The 22,388-nt window shown below is 48.5% G+C and overlaps 4 protein-coding genes across 4 annotated transcripts in view; 1 reads left to right on the forward strand and 3 right to left on the reverse strand.

The window, feature by feature from the left end:
- Positions 1 to 6,457, forward strand: part of LOC306815635 (leucine-rich repeat-containing protein 14-like) — a 31,652-nt gene extending 25,195 nt beyond the window's left edge. The window contains exons 2-3 of the mRNA XM_079332205.1: positions 3,838 to 4,458; positions 5,530 to 6,457. Coding sequence (XP_079188331.1) covers positions 3,838 to 4,458; positions 5,530 to 6,094 — 1,186 coding nt within the window. The 3' untranslated portion in view covers positions 6,095 to 6,457. The remainder of the gene's footprint in view (positions 1 to 3,837; positions 4,459 to 5,529) is intronic.
- The window catches only part of LOC306815639 (leucine-rich repeat-containing protein 14-like), a 74,671-nt gene extending 60,713 nt beyond the window's left edge, over positions 1 to 13,958 (reverse strand). Inside the window, exon 1 of the mRNA XM_079332209.1 lies at positions 13,269 to 13,958. Within this exon, the coding sequence (XP_079188335.1) occupies positions 13,269 to 13,876 (608 nt within the window). The 5' untranslated portion in view covers positions 13,877 to 13,958. The remainder of the gene's footprint in view (positions 1 to 13,268) is intronic.
- LOC306815638 (leucine-rich repeat-containing protein 14-like) overlaps positions 1 to 14,681 on the reverse strand; it is a 65,834-nt gene extending 51,153 nt beyond the window's left edge. The window contains exon 1 of the mRNA XM_079332208.1: positions 14,672 to 14,681. The gene's annotated coding sequence lies outside the window, so the exon portion shown is untranslated. The remainder of the gene's footprint in view (positions 1 to 14,671) is intronic.
- Positions 14,682 to 17,717: 3,036 nt separating this feature from the next.
- On the reverse strand, positions 17,718 to 22,004 carry LOC306815636 (leucine-rich repeat-containing protein 14-like). Its single transcript, XM_079332206.1, has 3 exons — positions 21,495 to 22,004; positions 20,765 to 21,394; positions 17,718 to 18,445 (listed from the first exon to the last, which is right to left on the reverse strand). The coding sequence occupies exons 1-3, from the start codon at positions 21,785 to 21,787 to the stop codon at positions 17,890 to 17,892; spliced, it is 1,479 nt and encodes a 492-aa protein (XP_079188332.1). The 5' UTR covers positions 21,788 to 22,004; the 3' UTR covers positions 17,718 to 17,889.
- Between the last annotated feature and the right edge of the window lie 384 nt (positions 22,005 to 22,388).

Raw genomic sequence — 22,388 nt, forward strand, 5'->3', positions numbered from 1 at the left:
AGGCGACACTTTTTTGAACAATGGCTTGTAAATACTATGAGAAATTACTTATATCCTTTAAATGGACTGGATTTTCACAGCATTAAAATTGCTGTGCTGTAACACAGCAATGCTTAATGAGAGCAAAAAGATTGCTTTAAGTAAGTAATAAGCAGAAATATTATAGTCAAGCTATGAAATGCAAGGCAGTTAGTAAATGGCAAGGTTATAAAAGTTTCTTTGTAGTTGTACTGAGAGGGGGAATTGTGGGAATCCTCAAAATCAGAGGGGTTTGGGAAAGCTACAAATCAGCAGGCCTCAGAGAGAACAGAACTGCAATTAGAGCTAAGTGGAAAGCATAAGGCATGTCAAATGCAAGTTACAGGAGATGGAGAAAGCAAGGAGAAACAGAACAATGGTCTGTGTATTTATGCTTGGCTAGAATAACTCTCTAAGCTGCAAGAAAGTATATCTAGTGTCCCGTCTCTGAGGGTCTCTTCAGGCTTGAGACCTCCCCAGAGAGGGCACGGAGGTGGTAAAGAGTCTGGTTCTTTCGGAGGCGCCGACAAGAAAGCAGCTCGAGATGACCTTGAATTGTTTTGAGGCTGTTTATTGTTTTATCTTAAAAAAGTTTCTGACAGCCTGGCACAGGTCCGCTCTGCAGGTCGACCATAGCAGAAAGAACTCCTGAGAGGGCTGAGCCAAGGTCTTTATACTCTAAACTACGTATACAATATTTACAAACTGTCTCCAATGCCATGTAACCTCTTTGCAATGTCCAGTTTTCTCCCATCCAATCTGTGGTTCCCAGGGTGCAACTTCAACATGGATGACATGAAGAAGAAGGAGGAAGAAGTCCACCACACCCAGGGTCCTCCATCTTGGCCACATGGCCCTTAATATAAACAATCTAAAAAACTACTTATACTACGTTTTAACAATCTAGTTTACACTTTGCTCATCATTCTTTTCTGTGTCTCTTCTCTCAGCGTGGGCAGATTTTCCCAAGGAGCCAAATCCAGCCCCTGCAGCTCCTGGGCAGCACTCGGGGGTCTCTGGGGGGTCTGCCAGGGGGGTTTTTGCACCCCCAAAGGAGCCAGGGAAAAACCCTGGACTCCCACAATCTAGGAAGATATTATGAAGGCCTAAGCTTAATAATGCAGCTCAGGGTGTTGTATTTTAAGGCTTACAAGCAGGTATTGTATTGGAAAGAAGCAAGCACTGATTTAACCAAAGACACAGGTACATACACTGATTGGATAGAACTAGTGTCAATATGCTTTTGCTTTTGTGATTGGTCAAAAAACTTTCAAAGTGCCTTGTAACATCACATTCCCTGGATGTGGCCAAGGACAGGAGCTGCTGGCATCTTCCCTCTGTCTCATTCGTGTAATGAGTCTGATGTTTGGGTGGGAAAAACAAATAATAAAGCAGCTCGAGATGCGTTCCACAGCAGTCCTGTCCCATTTGTGATTCTGTGCATAAACCCGTGGCCGGCATTATTTCTCCACCACATTTTGGTGGGTTTTGCCTCATCTTGGTGTTTTTTCGACTTTTCCCAGTGTTTTCCACCTTTTGTCAGTGTTCTCCCCCTCAGCCTGGTGGTTTTAAGCCTCATTTTTCCGTTTTGCCTTTATCCCAGTGTTTTCCTATTTCATGTCACTCTTTTCTGCCTCATTTAGGTGTTTTTCCAAATCAGTTACAGATTTTTCCTCATCCCATTCTTTTTCCTCCTGTTCTGGTGTTTTTCCCCTTTATTTTGGTTGGTTTTAACTTTATTCTGGGTTTTTTCGTTTGTGCTATCCCAGTTTCAACACCCCCCCCCCCCCCGCCCATACAGGTGTTTTTCCAACTAATTATTGGTATTTTCCCCCTCATTCTGTTGGTTTCCACATCATTTTGTTATCTTAGTTTTCATCCCATTATTTTTACACTCATTCAGGTGGTTTTCTCCTCACTCCCAAATTTTTCCCATCTCATTCTGGGTTTGTCTTTTTTTTCTTGTGCCAATATTTTCTCTCCCATCCTGCTGTTTTTGCACCTAATTCCAGGGACTCCCCTCAGGGATTTCCCCCCTCACAAATCCCCGCCGCGGCCCCTCAGGAGCACCTGGTTGTGTTTCCGCCGCCGTTCCCGCAGGAATTCCGCTTCCCAGCGCTTCAGCAGCACCTTCAGCTCCTGCTGCCGCTCCATGGCCGCGGGAACCGGGATCGGGGATCAGAGATCGGGATCAGGGATGAGGGGTCGGGATCGACATGGAGGGAGACTCGGCGGGGACCGCAGAGTCACCTCAGAGCGAAACTCCCGCCTCCGCCCGGCGCCAACCAATAGGAAAGCAGGGACTGGTGATTGACGGAGAAATGAACCAATGGAAAGGCGGAAATCAAAGCACCTTCCCACGACGCTGCCGAGCCAATGAGAATTAAATGAAACTATGACAGACAGCTGAAAAGTCTAATTAATTCACGTCCAGAGTGTGACTCACGCAGTAATTAGTTGCGAACAAGTGCAGAAATGAAAGTGAAGGTTCAGTACGGGCTGCGGGCGGTGAGTGGAAGGCGCCGTGTTGGGGTGGGGGCGGCAGGGCCGGTTTGGGGATCCGTGAAGAGACTGGGATAATTTGGGGATACCAGTAGGAATTTCGAAATTCTGGGAGGGATTTGGCATCCTTGGGAGATTTTGGGGTGGCTCTGGAGGAGTGGGGGTACTCCGGGACCCTCTTTTTAGGGAGCATCGCTGTGGGTACCCTCAGAATCCTGCCCTCACCTTCTCCCACAGCTTCCCTTTTCTTCGGGATATCCCCTGGATTCCGAGTTTCCCTGAAATTCTCCCCTGTTGGTTCCGCATCCTGGAAGCTCGGAGAAATTCTCTATAACTCACAAAAGAAGATATAAGAGTAAGTATGTGTTTATTCAGAGTTGAGGTGCATGGGGGATATCTCCTCCAAAACCATGCACACCTTTGGCAACCTGCGCATCTCCTTTTATTCTCCTCAAACTGGGACTAAAAGTACACCTAATATACATTCATTGCCCTTCTCTGCTTCATATTAAAATTAGCTCCACTCCTCTTTCTGGCTCCACAATGTTCCTTTTTATTTACTCTGGTGTTCATACAAGGGTCTTGGAAATTAAATAAATATTCTTCCTCTCAGATGAACTTCTCACATTGCCTCCTTGCCCATGCTCTCTTTTTCATCCTTTGGACATTATCTGGACTTCGATTCCAGTTTTACTGGTTTCAAGGGTCTGAGGACTCCCTTATCCTGTGGTACCTTTGTCCTTGCATCCTGTCTGTGCACTCCAGCTCTTGACCTCACCTTGTGGCCTTGCTGTGCTTCTGTTCTTGTCAGCGCTGTAAATTACAGTAAACACACAGTTCTGTCAGTTCCCTTTTAGTGAAAGCATTTCTTGATGTTTGATTCTTAATTCTCAATTTCTCTGTCTCAGGGCACGCTCCAATTTCACCTAATTCCCACAGCCCTCCATGGATTCCCTGGCTTTCCTCTGCGCCCGCTGTGTCGTCACCCAGCGCCCTCTTCCTGCCCTTCCCCCCCATCTCTCTCACGTCATTTTCCAAGCGGCATTCCAGGATGGAAAAGACATGGTCCTGCGGGATTTGGTGGCCACTTGGCCTTTCCCAGAGCTTCACTTCCAGCAGCTCGTGGGGAACCTGATGCTGCCCTGGGATCATCCCTACAAAGAGTGTGTCCAGGCCGTGATCCAGGGCGTGGTGGTGAAACTCCAGCGGGAGCTGGAAGAGCCTGGTCACCATTCCAGGTGGGTTTTGGGAATTCCAGCATGGCTACAACCTCCCATACTTCCAGGCATTTTGATGGTTTCTTCCAATTTTTTCCAGCGGGTGCCGGCTGCGCGTGCTGGACATGACAGGAGTTCTGGATGATCCAGATGAGCGGCATTTCTGTTCCAGCACCAAGGCTTTGGCCAGGGCTTGTGTGGAGGTGTCCACACACCAGCAGCAATTCCAGAGGCACAGACCCAAGCGGCACAAAGGATGCTCTGGAACCACCAGGGATGAGGCCGCTCCGCAGCCTCCTGGCGTGGACGTCCACGCCGACCTGCTTGGCCACACAACATACTACGAGATCCTGCGGGACGCGCTCCAGACCGGAGCTGACGGTCTGCTGCGCCTCAAGTGCCGCGAGTTCGAAGCACAGAACCTTTCGGCATCTGAGACCGTGACGTTGTTGGAATCTCTGGATCCGTCCTTTTTGCGGAGGGTGGAACTGTGCTTCAGTCTGAGATTGGCTGAGCTTTCAGTGATCCTGCCGCACCTCTCGCGCTTCCCGGAGCTGCGCAGCCTCAAGCTGCAGAACAGCACGGAGGATGTCCAGGACCTGATTTCAGAATCAGCCGTGAGAATCCGCCGCGTGGCCAGGCAGCTGGGAATGCTGTCCGGCCTCCGGGAGTTCAGCCTTAGATCCACCCATCTCTCTGGGAATCTGCGCGAGATCCTGTGGTGAGTTCCCCACAGAGCAGGGCCTTCCTATGCTCCGGGAGGATCCTCAAGGGTTGGGTTTGAGGATCTTGGGGGTCTTTTCCATCCTGAGTGATCCAGTCATTCCAGGATTTCATCATCCCAATGCTCTCATGATTCCCTTACCCCAGTAGTTGGTGTCTCCATGGTCCCATAATTCTACAATCTATGTTTGCAGGATTCCCAAAGTTGAGGCTTTATTGGCCTTGAGGATCTTTTCCAGCCCGAAGGATCCATTGATTCCAGGAATTCATTATCCCAGTGTTCCCATGATCCTGTGATTCCGATACCCCAATAGCTCATGACTCAATGACTTCATCATCCCATAGTTCCATGATCCCAGAATTGCATAATTCCAGGGTTCCCAAAGGCTGAACTTGAGAATCTTGGAGATCTTCTCCAATATTAGGAACCCAATGATTCCAGGATTTCATTATCCCCATAATCCCATGATCTGATTATTGTAATCCTTAATTCCAGAATTTTCAGTATTTGGGCTTGATGGTCCCTGAGATCTTTTCCAACCTGAGTGATCCCAGGTTCCCATGATTCCATGATCCCATAATTCCTTGATTCCAGGATTCTCAAAGGTTGGACTTGATGATGCTGAAACTTTTTCCAGCGTTAATGGCTCCATGACTGCATAACTCCATGATCCCATAATTCCATGGCTCTCTGATACCAATATCCCAAGATCCCATCATTCCATAAATCTGTGTTCCCAAGACCCCGCAACTCCACAATTCCACAAGTCCCTGGCTCCATGATCCCATAATCCCAGGATTCTCATATCTTGAACTTCGAGATGTTGCCCAATGTCAATGATGCCCTTATTTCATGATTCCATGACCCAATCATTCAAAAATCCCAGGATTTTCAGGGGTCAAACTCAATGCTCTTGGAGCTCTTTCCCAACCTCACCCATCCCACAATCCCATGACTCCACAGAATCAATCCCAGCTCTCATTCCCTGCCTTTCTCCCAGGAATCTTGACATTCCCAGTTCCCTCCAGTCCTCCCTTAGGCCTCACCTCTCCCTTTTCCCTCCACCAGTGACCTCCAGGCTCCCTTGGAAAGCTTGGGATTTCGCTCCTGCTTCCTCATTCCAGCTGACCTCACCTTCCTCTCCCAAAGCTTCCACGCTCCAGCCCTCAAAAAGTTGGATCTGAGAGGCCTCGATGTTTCTGAAGGCCTCCTGGAGCCGCTCCGGCTGCTCCTGGAGAAAACCTCGGCCTCGCTGCTGCAGCTGAACCTCATGGGATGCTGCATGGCCGATTCCTACCTGGCCGTGCTGCTCCCGACACTCCTGCGCTGCTCCCGCCTGCGCTTCCTGGGACTTTACCACAATCCCCTGTCCAAGGCTGCAATCAAGGATCTGCTCCTGAAAACCTTGGAGCTGCCGGATCTCCAACGGGTCGTGTATCCCATCCCCATGGATTGCCGCGAGACGGACCCGTCAGAATTCCTTTGGGATTTTTATGGAGTGTTTGCGAATGAACAACTTTTGAGGGCAGCCGAGGAGGAGATTTCCCAGCTCCTGGCAAATTCTGGGAGAACCGACCTCGACTGGAGTTGGGATCATGTGGGCCAAGAACCCCTGGACTACTTCTCCTTGTGATTTGGGAAAACCTTGAGGGAAAGTCGGGATAGTGAATTTGCAGAGGGAAAAGTTGGATTTGGGGTCTTCTTATCCTGTTCTGATTCCATTGGAAATAAATTCATCCTGTCCCAGATCCTGAGTCTGTAGTGCCAGGACAGGATTTGCTGGGGGATCTTTCCCGATCCTTTTCCCAATCCATGAATCCTCCATAATTTCCTTTATTTCAACCTTACTTTGGAGATTTTCCACCTAATCCTGCTAGTTGTCCACCTCATTCTGGGGTCTTTTCACTTTTTACTGCTGTTTTTCCACTTCATTTTGGTGGGTTTGGAATCCTGGTCTTTTCCCACCTTTTCCCAGTGTTTTTCCTCCTCATTTCAGTGTTTTTCTACCTCATTTTTTCTGTTTACCACCTCATTTTGGGGTTTTCTTCACATCCCATCTTTTTCTCCTCATTCTGGTGTTTTTCTCCTACTTCCGTTTTTTTTTTTGCACCTCATTTCGGGGCTTTTTTTGCCTTATCCCATTATTTTACCTCTCATACTGTTTTTTCCCCCTTCATTTGGAGGTTTGTCCAAATCATCCAGTGGAATTTCAGGCATTATTCTGTTGTCTTTTTACCTCATTTTTTGGTTTTTTCCCACCTCATTTCTCTCTTTTCATCTTCATTTTCATGTTTTCCTACTCATTTTGGTGTTCTTCCCTACATCCCAATATTTTCACACCTTCACTTTGTTTTTTTTTTCCTCTTTAATTTAACATTTTTTCCCGTTATTCTGGTACATTCTCCCTCATCCTGCTATTTTTCCACCCCACCCCAGAGGTTTTTCTACCTGTTCCTGGTATTTTCCTGACTCATTTTCCAAAGATTTCCCTCATCCCACTGCTTTTCCTGGCGCCTGTGGGGTCCTGAGGGCTTAGAGGGGAAAATGGCCGAAAACAGAGGGGGAGGGGCATCTATAGGGGATTTATGAGGGCACACAGCACCAGAAGCCACCCATAGGGGATTTTTATGGGACAGCTGACACCCTGAAAGGGCCCAAGGCAATATAGGGAAACTCTGCAGGATCTGTATAGCAGCCTGGGGGATTCTAGAGCGTCTGAAGATCAAAAAGTGCCACTGCAGTGATGGGACACCCCACCCCTGACACTTTTCCATCGACTTCCACTTTCCCCCAGACCCTTTTCCCCCCGCAGCACCCGAGGTGCGCACACATTCCGCTCCCCATTGGCCACATCCGGGTGGTGCCGGTGGCGCTGCTGTCGCTGTCGCCTGTCGCGACAGGGAGGTGGCCCGGCCGTGTCGGGGGTCGCCGGTGGCTGTCGCCATCAGGGTGGGGGCGCTGCTGCTGCCAGGTCAGGCCCTGGAACCAGCGAGTATTTTTATTATGTGGATCAGCATGGAAAGGACAGGAAGGACGGAGAGATTTTTATTTCTTTTTAGAGGTTCTGAAGCTCCAAAATGAACAAACTCACTGTGGGTTTCCTGCATAGCCATCTCAATGTTGCCCTGGAAGAGAAAAATAGACTGGAATTCGGGATTTGGGAAATATGGGACGTGCAGTTTTTAGGATGTGGGGTTTTAGCAGAGACTTGGGGTTTTCACAGAGGAGTTGGGGGTTTCTGTGGATTTGTAGCGTGTTTGGTATTTAGGAGTTTTTGGAATATGGAATTTTCAGGGTTTGGGGTATTTTTGAGGTGGAATATGGGACTTAGGGTGTTTAGGAGAATTTGGGGTTTTTGATGGAAGAAGAGGTATTTTGGGGATTTGGGATTTTTTGGGATTTGAGGGACTTTTCACAGAATTCACAGAATTGTACAAGGCTGGAAGAGAACTTAATGATCATTGAGTCTAACCCTGACATAACACTTAAACGAAGGCACTAAGTACCACATCCATCTTGTTTTAAACACCTCCAGGGATGCTGACACCACCACCTCCTTGGCCAGACAATTCCACCACCTGATCATTCTCAATGAAAAACTTTTTTCCTAATATCCAATCCAGTTTTTCCCTTGACGCAGCTTGAGGCTGTGTCCTCTGGTTGTGTCAGTTGTTCCCTGGAGAAAGAGACCAACCCCACCTGAGCACAGCCACCTTTCAGGGAGCTGTAGAGAGTGAGAAGGTCACCCCTGAGTCTCCTTTCCTCCAGGCTCAACAAGCCCAGCTCCCTCAGCCGTTCCTCACAGGGTTTGTGTTCCAGCCCCTCACCAGCCTCGTTGCCTCCTCTGGACGCGCTCGAGCGTCTCAACGTCCTTCCCAAACTGAGGGGCCACAACTGGACACAGCACTCAAGGTGTGGCCTCAGCAGTGCTGAGTCCAGGGCAAGAATGACCTCCCTGCTCCTGCTGGCCACACCATTCCTGATCCAGGCCAGGGGCCATTGGCCTTTTTGGCCACCAGGGCACTCTGCTGGCTCATGTCCAGCTGCTGTCCATCAGTGCCCCAGGTCCCTTTCTGCCTGGGCACTGTCCAGCCTCACTGTCCTCAGCCTGTAATGTTTCAGGGGGTTATTTTGGCCCAAATGCAGGACTCAGCACTTGGACTTATGAAACCCCATCCTATTGGACTCTGCCCATCCATCCAGCCATTCCAGGTCCCTCTGCAGAGCACTCCTGCTCCAGCAGATGGACACACGCTCCCAGCTTAGCAAATTTACTAATGAAAGGCTCGCTACTCTCATCCATGCCATCAATAAAAATATTGAACAGAACTGGCCCCAGCACAGACCCCAGAGGGACACCACTGGTGACTGATCCCAGCTGGATGCAGCTCCGTTCACCAGCACTCTCTGGGCCTGCCCATCCAGCCAGTTCTTAACCCAGCAGAGTGCTCCTGTCCCAGCCGTGGGCTGCAGCTTTTCCAGGGAATGCTGTGGCAGGCAGTGTCAAAGCTCTTGCTGAAGTCCAGGTACACAATATCCACAGCCTTTCCTGCATCCATCAGGTGCTCACCTGGTCATAAAAGCAGATCAGGTTGGTCAAACATGACCTACCCTCCTAAACCTGGTGCTGGCTGGGTCTGATCCCCTGGCCATCCTGTAAGTGCTGTGTGATTGCATCAGTATAAATTATTCCATTGCCTTTCCAGGCACTGAGATCAGGCTGACTGCTCTATAATTACCAGGATACTCCTTCCCACCCTTTTTGTGAATGGGTGTCACACTGGCCAGCTTCCAGTCACCTGGAACCTCCCCAGTGAGCCAGGACTGTTGGTCAATGATGGAGAGGGGCTTTTCCAGCTCATCTGCCAGCTCCCTCATCAGCCTGGGGTGGATCCCATCTGGTCCCGTAGATTAATGAACATCCAATTGGCTCAGCAGTTCTCTGACTGCCTCCTCCTGGATAACAGGGGGACCATTCTGCTCCCTGACACCATCAACCAAACCAAGAGCACAGCTGTCCTCAAGGAAAGCTGTTTTTCCATTAAAAACTGAAGCAAAAAAAGAGTTAAGCACTTCCTCTTTCTCCTCGTCTGCAGCTACCAAGTTTCCTCCCTCCTCCAATATAGAACAAAGGCTGGTCTTACCCTTGCCTTTACAATTAATATATTTGTAAAAAGATTTTTTATTCTCCTTTGCAGAAGTTATAGTGTTAAGTTCAAACCAAGCTTTGCTCTCCATAATGTTTTTCCTAAACACTCTAGCATCCCCCTTAAATACCTCCTGAGAGACCTGACCCTCTTTCCAAAGATGATACATCCTCTTTTGATTCCTGAGTTTCTCCCAAACCTCCTTGCCCATCCAGGCTGGACGTTTGCCTCGTCAACTCCTCTTTGAGCACACAGGGACAGTCTGTTCCTGTGCCCTCAAGATCCCTGTTTTGAAGCACACCCACCTTTCCAGAACTCCTTTGTTTTTCAGGACAGCTTCCCCAAGAACTCTCTAAATAAATCTCCTAAATACACCAAAGTCTGCTGTCCAGAAATCCAATGTAAAAGTCTTATCGATGTTCCTCCTGATTTCACCAAATATTGAGAACCATAAGATAAGGGAATCCTCAGACCCCTGAAACCAGAGGATGGTCAAAGGAGGAAAAAGAGAGCAAGGGCAAGGAGGCAAAGTGAAAAGCTCATATGAGATGAAGAGTATTTACTTCATCCCAAAGACCGCCATATGAACACCAGAGCAACCAGAAAGGAAAAATGCACAGCCATAAAGAGGCTTGGAGCTAATTTTACAATGAAGCCAAGGGATTAGGCAAAATAAAACCCCAGAATTAGGTAGAAAACAACCAGAATGAGGAGGAAAACCCAAGAATGAGGGGGAAAATAATGGGATGAGGGGAAAATCCCAAAATGAGGTGGAAAACAGAAAAATGAGGTGGGAAAACACTGGGATGAGGAGGGATAACAGTGAGATGAGAAGGAAGAACACTGGCATGCAGGGGAAAAACACCAGGATGCCAAACCTGCCAAAATGAGCTGGAAAAACAGTGGTGAAAAGGGAAAAAAAGCCCAGAATGAGGTGGACAACTACCAGTATTAGGTGGGAAAACTCCAAAATGAGGTGGAAATGAAGGAAATAATGGGGGATTCATGGATCAGGAAAGATCCCCCAGAAAATCTCATCTGGACATGACAGACTCAGGATCTGGCATAGGATGAGTTTCTTTCCAATGGGGTCAGAGCAGGATAGCAAGACTCCAAATCCAATGTTTTCCCTCCCCATATTGACTCTTTCCCGACTTTTTCTCAATCATTCCAGCAGGGATGAGGCAGAAAAATATGAAGATGGGCTGAAAAATAATGAAATGGGAGAAAAAATACTGGGATGAGGCAGCAAAACACTGGAATGAGGGGGAAAATATCGGGATGAGAGGAAAAGCATTGGGATAACGAGGAAAAACCTCAAAACGTGTCAGAAAAGCTACAAAACCAGGGAAAAATCTCGATATTGGGTGGAATAACATCATAATGAAGCAAAAAACTAACAAAACCAGGCCATGTGGTGACTGACACTGATAGCACTTTTTGGTTTAATTAGCAAATGCAATTTGATAACCAGGATGCCTCAGCGAGAGCAAACAGAGCTTTGAAGATTAGAAGAAGATTCGATCAAGACTGGCAACAGGAAATACGATTTAACAGAATAGAAATGTAAAGAAATGTAAAATTTATCTGTGTGCACTTTAACCCAATAAACGAAGTACAAAATGACTGGTTTTCCTAGAAATGGTCTATGAGCATATGTGGCTCATAGTAAAATTTGGATTCTGATCATGAGTCAGTAGTCCCGGTGTCTCTCTCAATCATTAGTAGAAAAGCACCAAAATGAAAAGTCCACTGGAATGAGGCAGAAAAGCACCAAGATGAGGCAGAAAACACCTGGATTTCGGGAAGGATACGGCGGCACTTTTTTGTGAAGATGGCTCTGAGATTTTCCCGCCTTGGAGGTTTTCCCAAATCACAAGGAGAAGTAGTCCAGGTCTTCATGGTCGGGATCATCAGTCCAGACGAGGTTGGGTCTCCCGGGATTCGTCAGTAGCTGGGAAATCTCTGCCTTGGCTGCTGACAAAAGCTCCTCATCCACATCCTCATAAAAGAAATCCAAATCGAATTCTGACGGGTCCAACGTGTGGCAATCCAGGGGGGTGGGCTACACGACCAGATGGAGATCTGGCAGCTCCAAGGTTTTCTGGAGCAGATCCTTGATTGCCTCGGACAGGGGATTGCCAAAGAGTCGCAGGAAGCGCAGGCGGGAGCAGCGCAGGAGCGTTGGGAGCAGCACGGCCAGGTGGGAATCGGCCATGCGGCAATACCCGAGATCCAGCTGCAGCAGCGAGGCCGAGGTTTTCTCCAGGAGCAGCTGGATCGGCTCCAGGAGGCCTTGGGAGATGTTGTGGCCACTCAGATCCAACCTTTTGAGAGCTGGAGCGTGGATGCTTTGGGAGAGGAAGGCGAGGTCGGGGGGAAGGAGGGAGCAGTAGCCCAATTCCAAGCTTTCCAATGGAGCCTGCAGGTTGCTGGTGGGAGGGAAAAGGGAGAGATTAGGTGCAAGGAAGGATTGGTGGGAGCAGGGAATGTCGGGATCTTGGGGGGAAGCAAAGGGTATGAAAGCTGGGATTGCACCTGTGGAATCATAGGATTGTGGAATGGGTGAGGATGGGAAAGAGCTTCAAGATGATAGAGTTTGACTCCTGAAAATCCTGGGATTTTGGAATTACAGGGTCAAGAATTAATGGCATAACTGAGGTTGGGAAACACATCCATGCTCAGCCTTTGAGAATCCTGGAATTATTGGATCAGGGAGCTCAGGAAATGTGGAACTGTGGAGTTATGGGCTCTTGGGATCACAGAGTTATGGAATTATGGGATCATGGAATTACAAGGTCACAGAGCCAGTAAAGTTGGAAAAGGTTCAAGATCATCAAATCCAACCTTTGGAAATCCTGGAATCAAGGAATTAAGGGATCATGGAGTTCTGGACTATTGGCATAATGGGATCATGGGAACCAAAGATCACTAAGGTTGGAAAAGATCTCAGGAACCATCAAGCCCAAACTTTGGGAATTGTAGAATTAAGGATTAGGATACTGGAATCATGGGAATATTGGGATAATGAGATCCTGGATTCAGGGGGTCACTAAGATTGGAGAAGATCCCCAAGATCCTGAACTTTGGGAATCCTGGAATTACGGAATTTTGGGATCATGGAATTTATGGGATGATGGAATCATTGAGTCATGAGGCATTTGTATAACGGAATCATGGGATCATGGGAACACTGGGATAATGAATTCCTGGAATCAATGGATGCTTCATGCTGAAAAGGATCCTCAAGACCCAGTGAACAACAACTTTGGGAATCCTGGAATCAAGGAATTATAGGATCATGAGTTTAGGGGAAAATAGAAACATTGAGTCATGAACTACTGGGATAACAGAATCATGGGATCATGGGAACATAGGCAAAATGAAATCCTGGAATCATGGGGTCACTAAGGTTGGAAAAGACCTCAAGATCCTGAAGTTCAGCCCTTCAGAATCCTGGAATCACAGAATTCTGGGATCGTGGATTTTTGGGACAATGGAGTAATGAACTGATGGGATAACAGGATCATGGGAACATCAGAATAATTAAATCCTGTAACCACAGGATCACTCAGCTTGGAAATGACCCCTCAGATCCTTGAGCCCAACCCTTGGGAATCCCCCCAGAGTAAAGAAGGTTCCGCTCCGTGGGGAACTCACCAGAGGATCTGGCTCAGATTCCCAGGCAGCCAGGTGGATCGCAGGCTCAGCTCCTGGAGGCTGTGCAGCATTCCCAGCTGCCCGGCCAGGCAACGGATTCCCATGGCCCATTGAGGTGTCGGGTGCTGCCCGTCCATGAAGATGTGCCAGAGCTTGAGGCTGCGCAGCTCCGGGAAGCGCGTGAGGTGCGGCAGGATCTCCAAGAACCCGGTCAATCTCAAACTGCACAGTTCCACCCTCCGCAGACAGGATGGATCCAGAGAGTCCAACAAAGGCACAATCTCGTGTGCCGAGATGTCTACAGCTTTGAATTCACGGCACTTGAGGCGCAGCAGGCCGGCGGCTCCGCTCTGGAGCGCCTCACGAAGGATCTGATTGGACTCTTTATCGACAACCAGGTCAGCGTGGACATCCACGCCCGGGTGCTGTGGAGCAGCCTCGGCCGTGGTGGCTCCAGAGCATCCTTTGTGCTGTTCGGATCCGCGCCTCTGGAATTGCTGCTGGTACCTGGACACCTCCACACAAGCCTCGGCCAAACCCTTGGTTCTGGACCAGGAGGTCTGCCCGTTAGGAGTGCGGTTGTACACGTAATCACAGAGTCCGGTCATATCCAGCACACGCAGCTGGCACCCACTGGAAAAAAATAGGAAGGAACCTTCAAAATACCTGGAGATATTGGAGGCTGTGGCCATGCTGGAATTCCTAAAACCCACCTGGATTGGCGGCCGGGCTCTTCCAGCTGCTGTCGGAGCTGCGATACCACGCCCTGGATGATGGCCTGGTTACACTCGATGCCAGGACGATCCCAGCGCAGCTTTAGGTCCCTCACAAGCTGCTGCAATTTGAGCTCAGGGAATGGCCAAGCAGCCACCAACTCCTGCAGGGCCAGGGCTCTTCCATCCTGGAATGCTGCTTTGAAAAGTTCGGGATAGAGATAGGGGTCAAGGGCAGGAAGAGGGCGCTGGGCGATGACACGGCGGGCACGGAATAAAGCCAGGGAATCCATGGATTCTGGGGGCTGTGGGAGATAGGAGAAATTGAGGTGACCCGTTAGACACAGAAATTTAAGAATTAAGAATCAAGCATCAAGAAATGCTTTGACTAAAAGGGGGCTGACAAGAACAGGAGCACAGCAAGGCTACAAGGTGACGTCAAGAGCTGGAGCGCACAAACAGGATGTATGGAAAAAAGCACAAAACTCTGAAACAGGAAAACTGGTGTCAACGTCCAAATGATGACCAAAGGACGAAAAAGCAAAGGAGAGAAAGTGAATGTGTGTATTCGGTGTCTTATGTAGTCCAGTTTGTAGAGAATAAAAAGAGAGGCACAGGTTGCCAAAGGTGTGCATGGTTTTGGAGGAGCCATCCCCCATGCACCTCAGCACTGAATAAATACATACCTACTCTTATAACTTCTTTTGTGGGTTGGTTATAGAGAGTTTTTCTGTGCTTCAGTCCTAGAATGACAAAGCACCATGGAGAATTCCAGAGAAATTCGGAATCCAGGGATATCCCGAAGAAAAGGGAAGCTGTGGGAGAAGGTGGGGGCGGTGTTGTGAGGGTGCCCCCAGCGATGCTCCCTAAAAAGAGGGTCCCAGAGTACCCCCACTCCTCCAGGGCCACCCCAAAATCCCCCAAGGATTCCAAACCCCTCCTAGAAGCTCGAAATTCCCCCAGGCATCCCAATATTATCCCAAAGTCCCCTCAGGGATCCCCAAAACCGGCCCTGCTCCCTTCCCCCAAACACGGCGCCTTCCACCCACCGCCCGCAGCCCCAAATGGCGCCCGTACGGAACCTTAACTTTCGTTTCTGCGCTTTGTCGCAACTAATTATTGAACGAGTCACACCCTGGAGGCGAATTACTTGGATCTTACAGCTGTCTGTCATTGTTTCATTTAATTCTCATTGGCGCAGAAGCGGCGTGGGCAAGCGCTTCGATTTCCGCCTTTCCATTGGTTCTTTCCTCTGTCAATCACCAGTCCCTGCTTTCCTATTGGTTGGCGCTGGGCGGGTGCGAGAGTTTCGCTCTGAGGTGACTCTGCGATCCCCGCCGAGTCTCCCTCCATGTCGATCCCGATCCCTCATCCCTGATCCCGATCCCTGATCCCCGATCCCGGTTCTCGCGGCCATGGAGCGGCAGCAGGAGCTGAAGGTGCTGCTGAAGCGCTGGGAAGCGGAATTCCTGCGGGAACGGCGGCGGAAACGCAGCCAGGTGCTCCTGAGGGGCCGCGGCGGGAATTAGTGAGGGGGGAAATCCCTGAGGGGAGTCCCTGGAATTAGTTGCAAAAACAGCAGGATGGGAGAGAAAATATTGGCACAAGAAAAAAAAAGACAAACCCAGAATGAGATGGGAAAAATTTGGGAGTGAGGAGAAAACCACCTGAATGAGTGTAAAAATAATGGGATGAGGACTAAGAGAAAAAATGATGTGGAAACCAACAGAATGAGGAAAACACCAAAAATTAGTTGGAAAAACACCTGTATTGGGGGGGAGAAAACTGGGATAACACAAAAGAAAAAACCCAGAATAAAGTTAAAACCAACCAAAATAAAGGGGAAAAACACCAGAACAGGGGGGAAAAGAATGGGATGAGGAAAAATCTCTAACTGATTTGGAAAAACACCTAAATGAGGCGGAAAAGAGTGACATGAGGTAGGAAAACACTGGGATAAAGGCAAAATGGAAAAATGAGGCTTAAAACCACCAGGCTGAGAGGGGAAACACTGACAAAAGGTGGAAAATCACTGGGAAAAGCCGAAAAAACCCACCAGGATGAGGCAAAACCCACCAAAATGTGGTGGGGAAATAATTCTGGCCACGGGTATATGCACAGAATCACAAATGGGACAGGACTGCTGTGGAACCCATCTCGAGCTGCTTTATTATTTTTTCCTTCACCCAAACATCAGACTCATTACACGAATGAGACAGAGGGAAGATGCCAGCAGCTCATGTCCTTGGCCACATCCAGGGAATGTGATGTTACAAGGCACTTTGAAAGTTTTTTGACCAATCACAAAAGCAAAAGCATATTGACACTAGTTCTATCCAATCAGTGTATGTACCTGTGTCTTTGGTTAAATCAGTGCTTGCTTCTTTCCAATACAATACCTGCTTGTAAGCCTTAACATACAATGCACTGAGTTCCATTATTGAGCTTAGAACTACTAATATCTTCCTAGATATACTTTCCTGCAGCTTAGAGAGTTATTCTAGGCAAGTGTTAATACACAGACCATTGTTCTATTTGTCCTTGCTTTCTACATCTCATTGAACTTCTCAGCTGACGTGCCTTATGCTTTCCACTGAGCTCTAATTGCAGTTCTATTTGTCTCTGGAGCCTGCTTTTTTGCAGCTTTACCAAAACCCTCTGATTTTAAGGATTCCCAGAGTAAAACAAAAGTGAAAAAAAAAACCTGGAAATGAGGTGGAAAACCACCACAATTAGGTGGAAAATCCCCAAAATAAAGTGGAAATGAAGGAAAACCTGGAAGATTCATGGATCGGTATCAGGATTGGGAAAGATCTCTCAGGAAATCCCGTCTGGGCACGACAGACTCAGGATCTGGGATAGGATGAGTTTCTTTCCAACAGGATCAGAGCAGAATAACAAGACCCGAAATCCAACTTTTTGGTCCCCCAATTCACTCTTTCCTGGCTTTCCCTCAATTTCTCCAGCAGTGCTGGGAGCTGGGACCATCCCAGGGGAGTTTTCCATTTATTTCTCAGTGAATCCATCCCAAAATCAGTTTTCAAAGCATTTACTAATGCAAATCCAATTCACGGCAAGAGTTTTCCATGGATTTCTCCACTGTGTCGTTCCAATGGAAGACAATTCCCCTTTTCCAAGGGGTCAATACGTCGGGAATATCCTGCTCCAAAGGGTTTTTCCTCTGTGCAATTCCTGCCATGATCCTGCACCTCTGATCCATGGATCTGCAGGTCCCTCCCAAGATGCAGCTCCAGGATGAGCTTCCCTTTGGATGCACCAAGGAATTTTGGGAATTTCCACTTGAACCTTGAAATCATCTCCTGACTCCTTCCTTTCCCACATTACTGATCCGGAATTCCAGCTGTGCTATGTTTGATTTCTTCCAACTTCATTCTTATTCCAGAGGTGTCGCTGCTGTTCCCAATAAGATTGGACGGACACAGGAGAAGCTTCCGGCAGCTTCCTGTGGAATCCACCCCAAAGCCTCCTAAAATGTTACCATGCAAAGCCAATCTTGATAGAAAAAACATTGGGATAAGCTGGAAAAATCATGAAATGGGATGGAAAATACCGGGGTGAGGCAGAAAAATACTGGGATGAGGGGGGAACTATCGGGATGAAGGGAAAACTATCCGGATAATGGGAAAAACCTCAAAACATGGTAGAAAAGCTACAAAACCAGGGAAAAATCTTGGGATGAGGCTGAAAAATTTCAGGATAATATGGAAAACTGACAAAAGCAGGCCGAAAAAAAAATAGATGGATGGAAAATGAAAGGAAAAATGCACTGGAATGAGATGGAAAAGCACCAGGATGAGGCGGAAAACGCCCAGATTTCAGCAGTGAGGTGGAGATGCTTTCCCAAGATGGAGGCTTTGAGCGTTTCCTGCCCCTAAGGTTTTCCCAAATCACAAGGAGAAGTAGTCCAGGCCTCTGTAGGCAAATATACTGTAAGTCCAGATAACATTGGTTCTTCCAGAATTCTCCAGCAGCTGTGAAATCTCTGCAGTGTTGGCTGCCAAAAGCTCCTCATCCTCTACAAATTCTGCAATGGAGTCCCACAACTCCAGCTTGTAGCAATCCTCAGGGATGGGATACACGACCAGCTGGAGATCCAGCAGCTCCAAGGTTTTCTGGAGCAGATCTTTGATTGCAGCCTTGGACAGGGAATTGTCGTGGAGTCCCAGGAAGCGCAGGCGGGAGCAGCGTAGGAGCGTCGGGAGCAGCACGGCCAGGTGGGAGTCGGCCATGGCACAATCCGTGAGATCCAGGTGCAGCAGCGAGGCCGAGGATTCTTCCAGGAGCAGCTGGAGCGGCTCCAGGAGGCCTTGGGAGATGTTGTGGCCACTCAGATCCAACCTTTTGAGGGCTGGAGCGTGGATGCTTTGGGAGAGGAAGGTGAGGTCGGTGGGAAGGAGGGAGCAGTAACCCAATTCCAAGCTTTCCAATGGAGCCTGCAGGTCGCTGGAAGGAGAAAAATAGGACAGGTGAGGCCCAAGGGAACATTGGTGGGAGCTGGGAGTGTTGGGATTCCTGGGGGAAATCAGAGCTGGGATTGCAGCCATGGAATCATGGGACTGTGGGATGGGTGAGATTGAGAAAGAGCTGTAAGAACATCGAGTTCAAGGTGTTGCAGTCAGTGAGTCAGAGGTCTCTCTGAATTCTTAAGAAAGAAATCCGAGTGCAGGGATTGACTTAAAGCCTGAGGATAGATTGACATATATGAAGCCACTCACACATAAGGTAGAGGTGTAAGTTTACCTTTTAGGATAAGTAAGTCAATCAATAAATTTTTAGTATGAGCTCTAGTGCTTTTAGTAAGCGAAAAGTTCAAATGCAAAACTTGAAGTGCAAGTTCTAGTGAAGGTTGAAAAACGTAATGATACTTTCCGTAGAAGCTCTGGGACTGTAGTTGTAGACAGTACTTAGACAAAACAGAGCTATAGTAAGAATATTGCTTATGTTTTTCAGATAGAACAAGACAGGTTGTACGCGTAGTCTATACGTCACCTGGCATGTTAAGAAACTAGAATTCTAATAGGTTAAGAAGTGGTGGTCCGAGTTTGTGTTTTAGCTTGTTGGGAGGATTATATATAGGAATATGTACTGGGGAGAGTTAGTGCTTTTCCACTGCTTTTTGCCATTGCCTTTTTTCCTCTTTGCCATTGCCTTTGCTTTTTGCCTTTGGTTTTTTGCCACTGCTTTTTGCCATTGCTTTTCTGCTTGGCTTTTGAGACTGATGTGCTTCTGCAATAAAGAACCTTTTAGCAACTATTAGCTGCTTTGCTCATTTAAGATAACCCAACTGAGTAGGTGCCCAGAGTGCCGGAGGTTCGTAACCTCACAATTTGGTGCCCCGTGTCTGGTACCTGGCTCACAACCTTGCATCAAAGCCTGAGAATCATGGAATTATGCAATCATGGAACCATGGAATGATGGAATGACTGAAGCTGGGGAACATCTCCAAGACTCACTGAGTTTGATCCCTGAGAATCCTGGGATTTTCAAATGATGGGGTCTTGGAGTTATGGAATGGGTGAGGTTGGGAAAGGCCTCCGAGAACATCAAGTTCAAGCTTTGAGAATCATGGAATTGTGGGATCACAGAAACATGGAATTGTGAAATCGAATTGTGGAATAATTGACAGCTGTGGCTGGAAAAGGTCACCAAGACCATCAAGTTTGACTTCTGAAAATCGCAGGATTTTGGAATTATGGGGTGATGAAACCTTGGAATCACAGATGTTGGGCAAAATCTCCAAGACCATCAAGTTCAAGCTTTGAGAAACATGGAATTATGGGATCGTGGAGCCAGGGCATTGTGGTATTGTGAAGTTACGGGGTATTGGGATCACAGAGTGATGGAATATTAGGATTGTGGGATATTGGGGTCAGGGTGTCATGGAATTACGGGATCATGGAGTTACAGAATCATGGAGTTACGGGATCGTGGAGCAGTTAAAGTTGGAAAAGGCTTCTGGTTCATCAAGGCAAATGATTGGAAAACCTGCAATCGAGGAATGATGGGATCATGGAGTCCTGGACTTTTAGGATAATGGGATTGTGGGAATCTGGGATCACTGAGGTTGAAAAAGCTGTCAGGGACCATTGAGCCCAAACTTTGGGAATTCTGAAATCGAGGATTGGGATAATGGAATCATGAGAATATTGAGTTAATGAAATCCTGGAATTGTGAGGTCACTAAGATTGGAGAAGATCTGCAAGATCCTAAAATTCAGCCTTTGGGAATCCTGGAAATACAGCATTTTGGGATCATGGAATTATGGGATGATGGAATCATTGAGTCATGAGCCACTGGGATAACGGAATCACAACATCATGGGAACATTGGGATAATGAATTCCTGGAATCAATGGATCCTTCCGGCTGCAAAACCCATTGAGCCCCAACTTTAGGAATCCTGGAAACAAGGAATTTGGGATCATCAATTTATGGGATAAGGAAACGCTGACTCATGAACTACATGGACAACAGAATCACAGGATCATGGGAATATTGGCATAACGAAGTCCCCAGAATCACAGGATCACTAAAGTTGGCAAAGACCTCCTAGATATTGAAGTTCAGCCATTGAGAATCCTGGAATCATGGAATTATGGGACAATGGAGTCAAAAACTATTGGGATAACGGAAGCTCGGGAAGATCAGGATAATGAAAACCTGGAACCACAAGATCATTCAGATTGCAAAAGACCCCCACAATCCCTGAGGCCTTGGGAATCCCCCCGGAGTGCGAGAAGGCCCCGCTCTGTGAGGAACTCACCAGAGGATCTGGTGCAGATTCCCAGAGAGCTGTGAAGATGCCAGGTTGAGCTCCCGGAGGCTGGGCAGCATTCCCAGCTGCCTGGCCACGCTGCGGATTGTCATTGCTGATTCTGGTGTCAGGTTCTGCACGTCCACCTTGCTGTACCGGCACTTGAGGCTGCGCAGCTCTAGGAAGCGCGAGAGGTGAGGCAGGATCACCGAGAGCCCGGTCAGTCCCAAATTGTTGAAGCACAGTTCCACCCTCCGCAGACAGGATGGATCCAGAGATTCCAACAAAGTCACAATCTCGGATGCTGAGATGTCCACCGCTTGGAATTCGCGGCACTTGAGGCGCAGGGGGCCGGTGGCTCCGGTCTGGAGCGCGTCGCGCAGGATCCCATAGGACGTTCCGTTGACGAACAGGTCGGTGTGGACATCCACGCCCAGGGGCTCCAGAGCCGCTGCGGACGCGGCGTCTCCAGAGTGGCCTTTGGGCCACTTGGATCCGTGCCTCTGGAATTCCTGCTGCTGCTTGGACACCTCCACACAAGCCTTGGCCAAAGCCTCACTGATGAACCACACAGTCAACCCAGCGGGAGTGTCACCGGACACGCAGTCTGAGAGTCTGGTCATGTCCAGCACGCGCAGGCTGGAAAAACGAGAATAAACCTTTAGGGAAATGTGCGAGGATGGAATGAGGAATTGGAGAAATTGGAGGATGTGACCATGCTGGGATTCCCAATACCCACCTGGAATGGCAGCCAGGGTGTTCCAGCTCCCGCTGAAGCTGCGCCACCACGGCCTGGATGACGGTCTCAACGCAGAGTGTGCCGGGATGATTCTGGAGCAGCTCTCGGTGCCCCACGAGCCGCTGGAGGTGGAGCACTGGGAAGGGCCAAGCGGCCACCAAATCCCGCAGGACCAGGGCTGTTCCATCCAGGAATGCCACTTGGAAAAGGACGGGATAGAGATGTGCAGGAAGGGCAGGAAGAGGGCGCTGGGCGACAACGCGGCGGGCGCAGAGGAAAAGGAGAGAATCCATGGATTCTGGGGCTCTGTAGGAATTAGGTGAAATTGGGGGGGACCCCCCGAAGATGAGGAGGAACCAGAGGAGAATTCCGGGGAAACTCCGAATCCAAGTATATCCTGAAAAAAAGGGAAGCTGTGGGAGAAGATGCGGGCGGTGTTGTGAGGGTGCCCCCAGCGCAGCTCCCTAAAAAGGGGGTCTCAGGGTAACCCCACCCTACCAGGGCCACCTCAAAATCCCGAAATTCTCACAGGGATCCCCAAGTGATCCCAAAGTTCCCTCAGGGATCCCCAAAAGCGGCTCTGCCCCCCCCAGCATGGTGTCCCCCCCACTCACCACCCGACCGCAGCCCCAACTCGCCCAGGGCTGTAGGGAAGCTTCACTTCCTTATTTACTTGTTGTTGCAACCAATCAGCGTGAGAGATTCACTCTGGAGGTGGATTTTTACATCTAATAGGATCTTAAACAGTCTGTCATTGTTTTATTTAACTTTCATTAGCCCAAGAGCGATGTGGGGAGACGCTTTAACATTTTGCCTTTCCATTTGCTGCCGTTGCTGTCAATCAATAATCACTGCCTTTCTATTGGCTGGCGATTGGCGGGGGCGGGAGGGTCT

This window comes from Erithacus rubecula, assembly GCF_903797595.1.
Source record: "Erithacus rubecula genome assembly, contig: scaffold_176_arrow_ctg1, whole genome shotgun sequence".
Classification (NCBI taxonomy): domain Eukaryota; kingdom Metazoa; phylum Chordata; class Aves; order Passeriformes; family Muscicapidae; genus Erithacus; species Erithacus rubecula.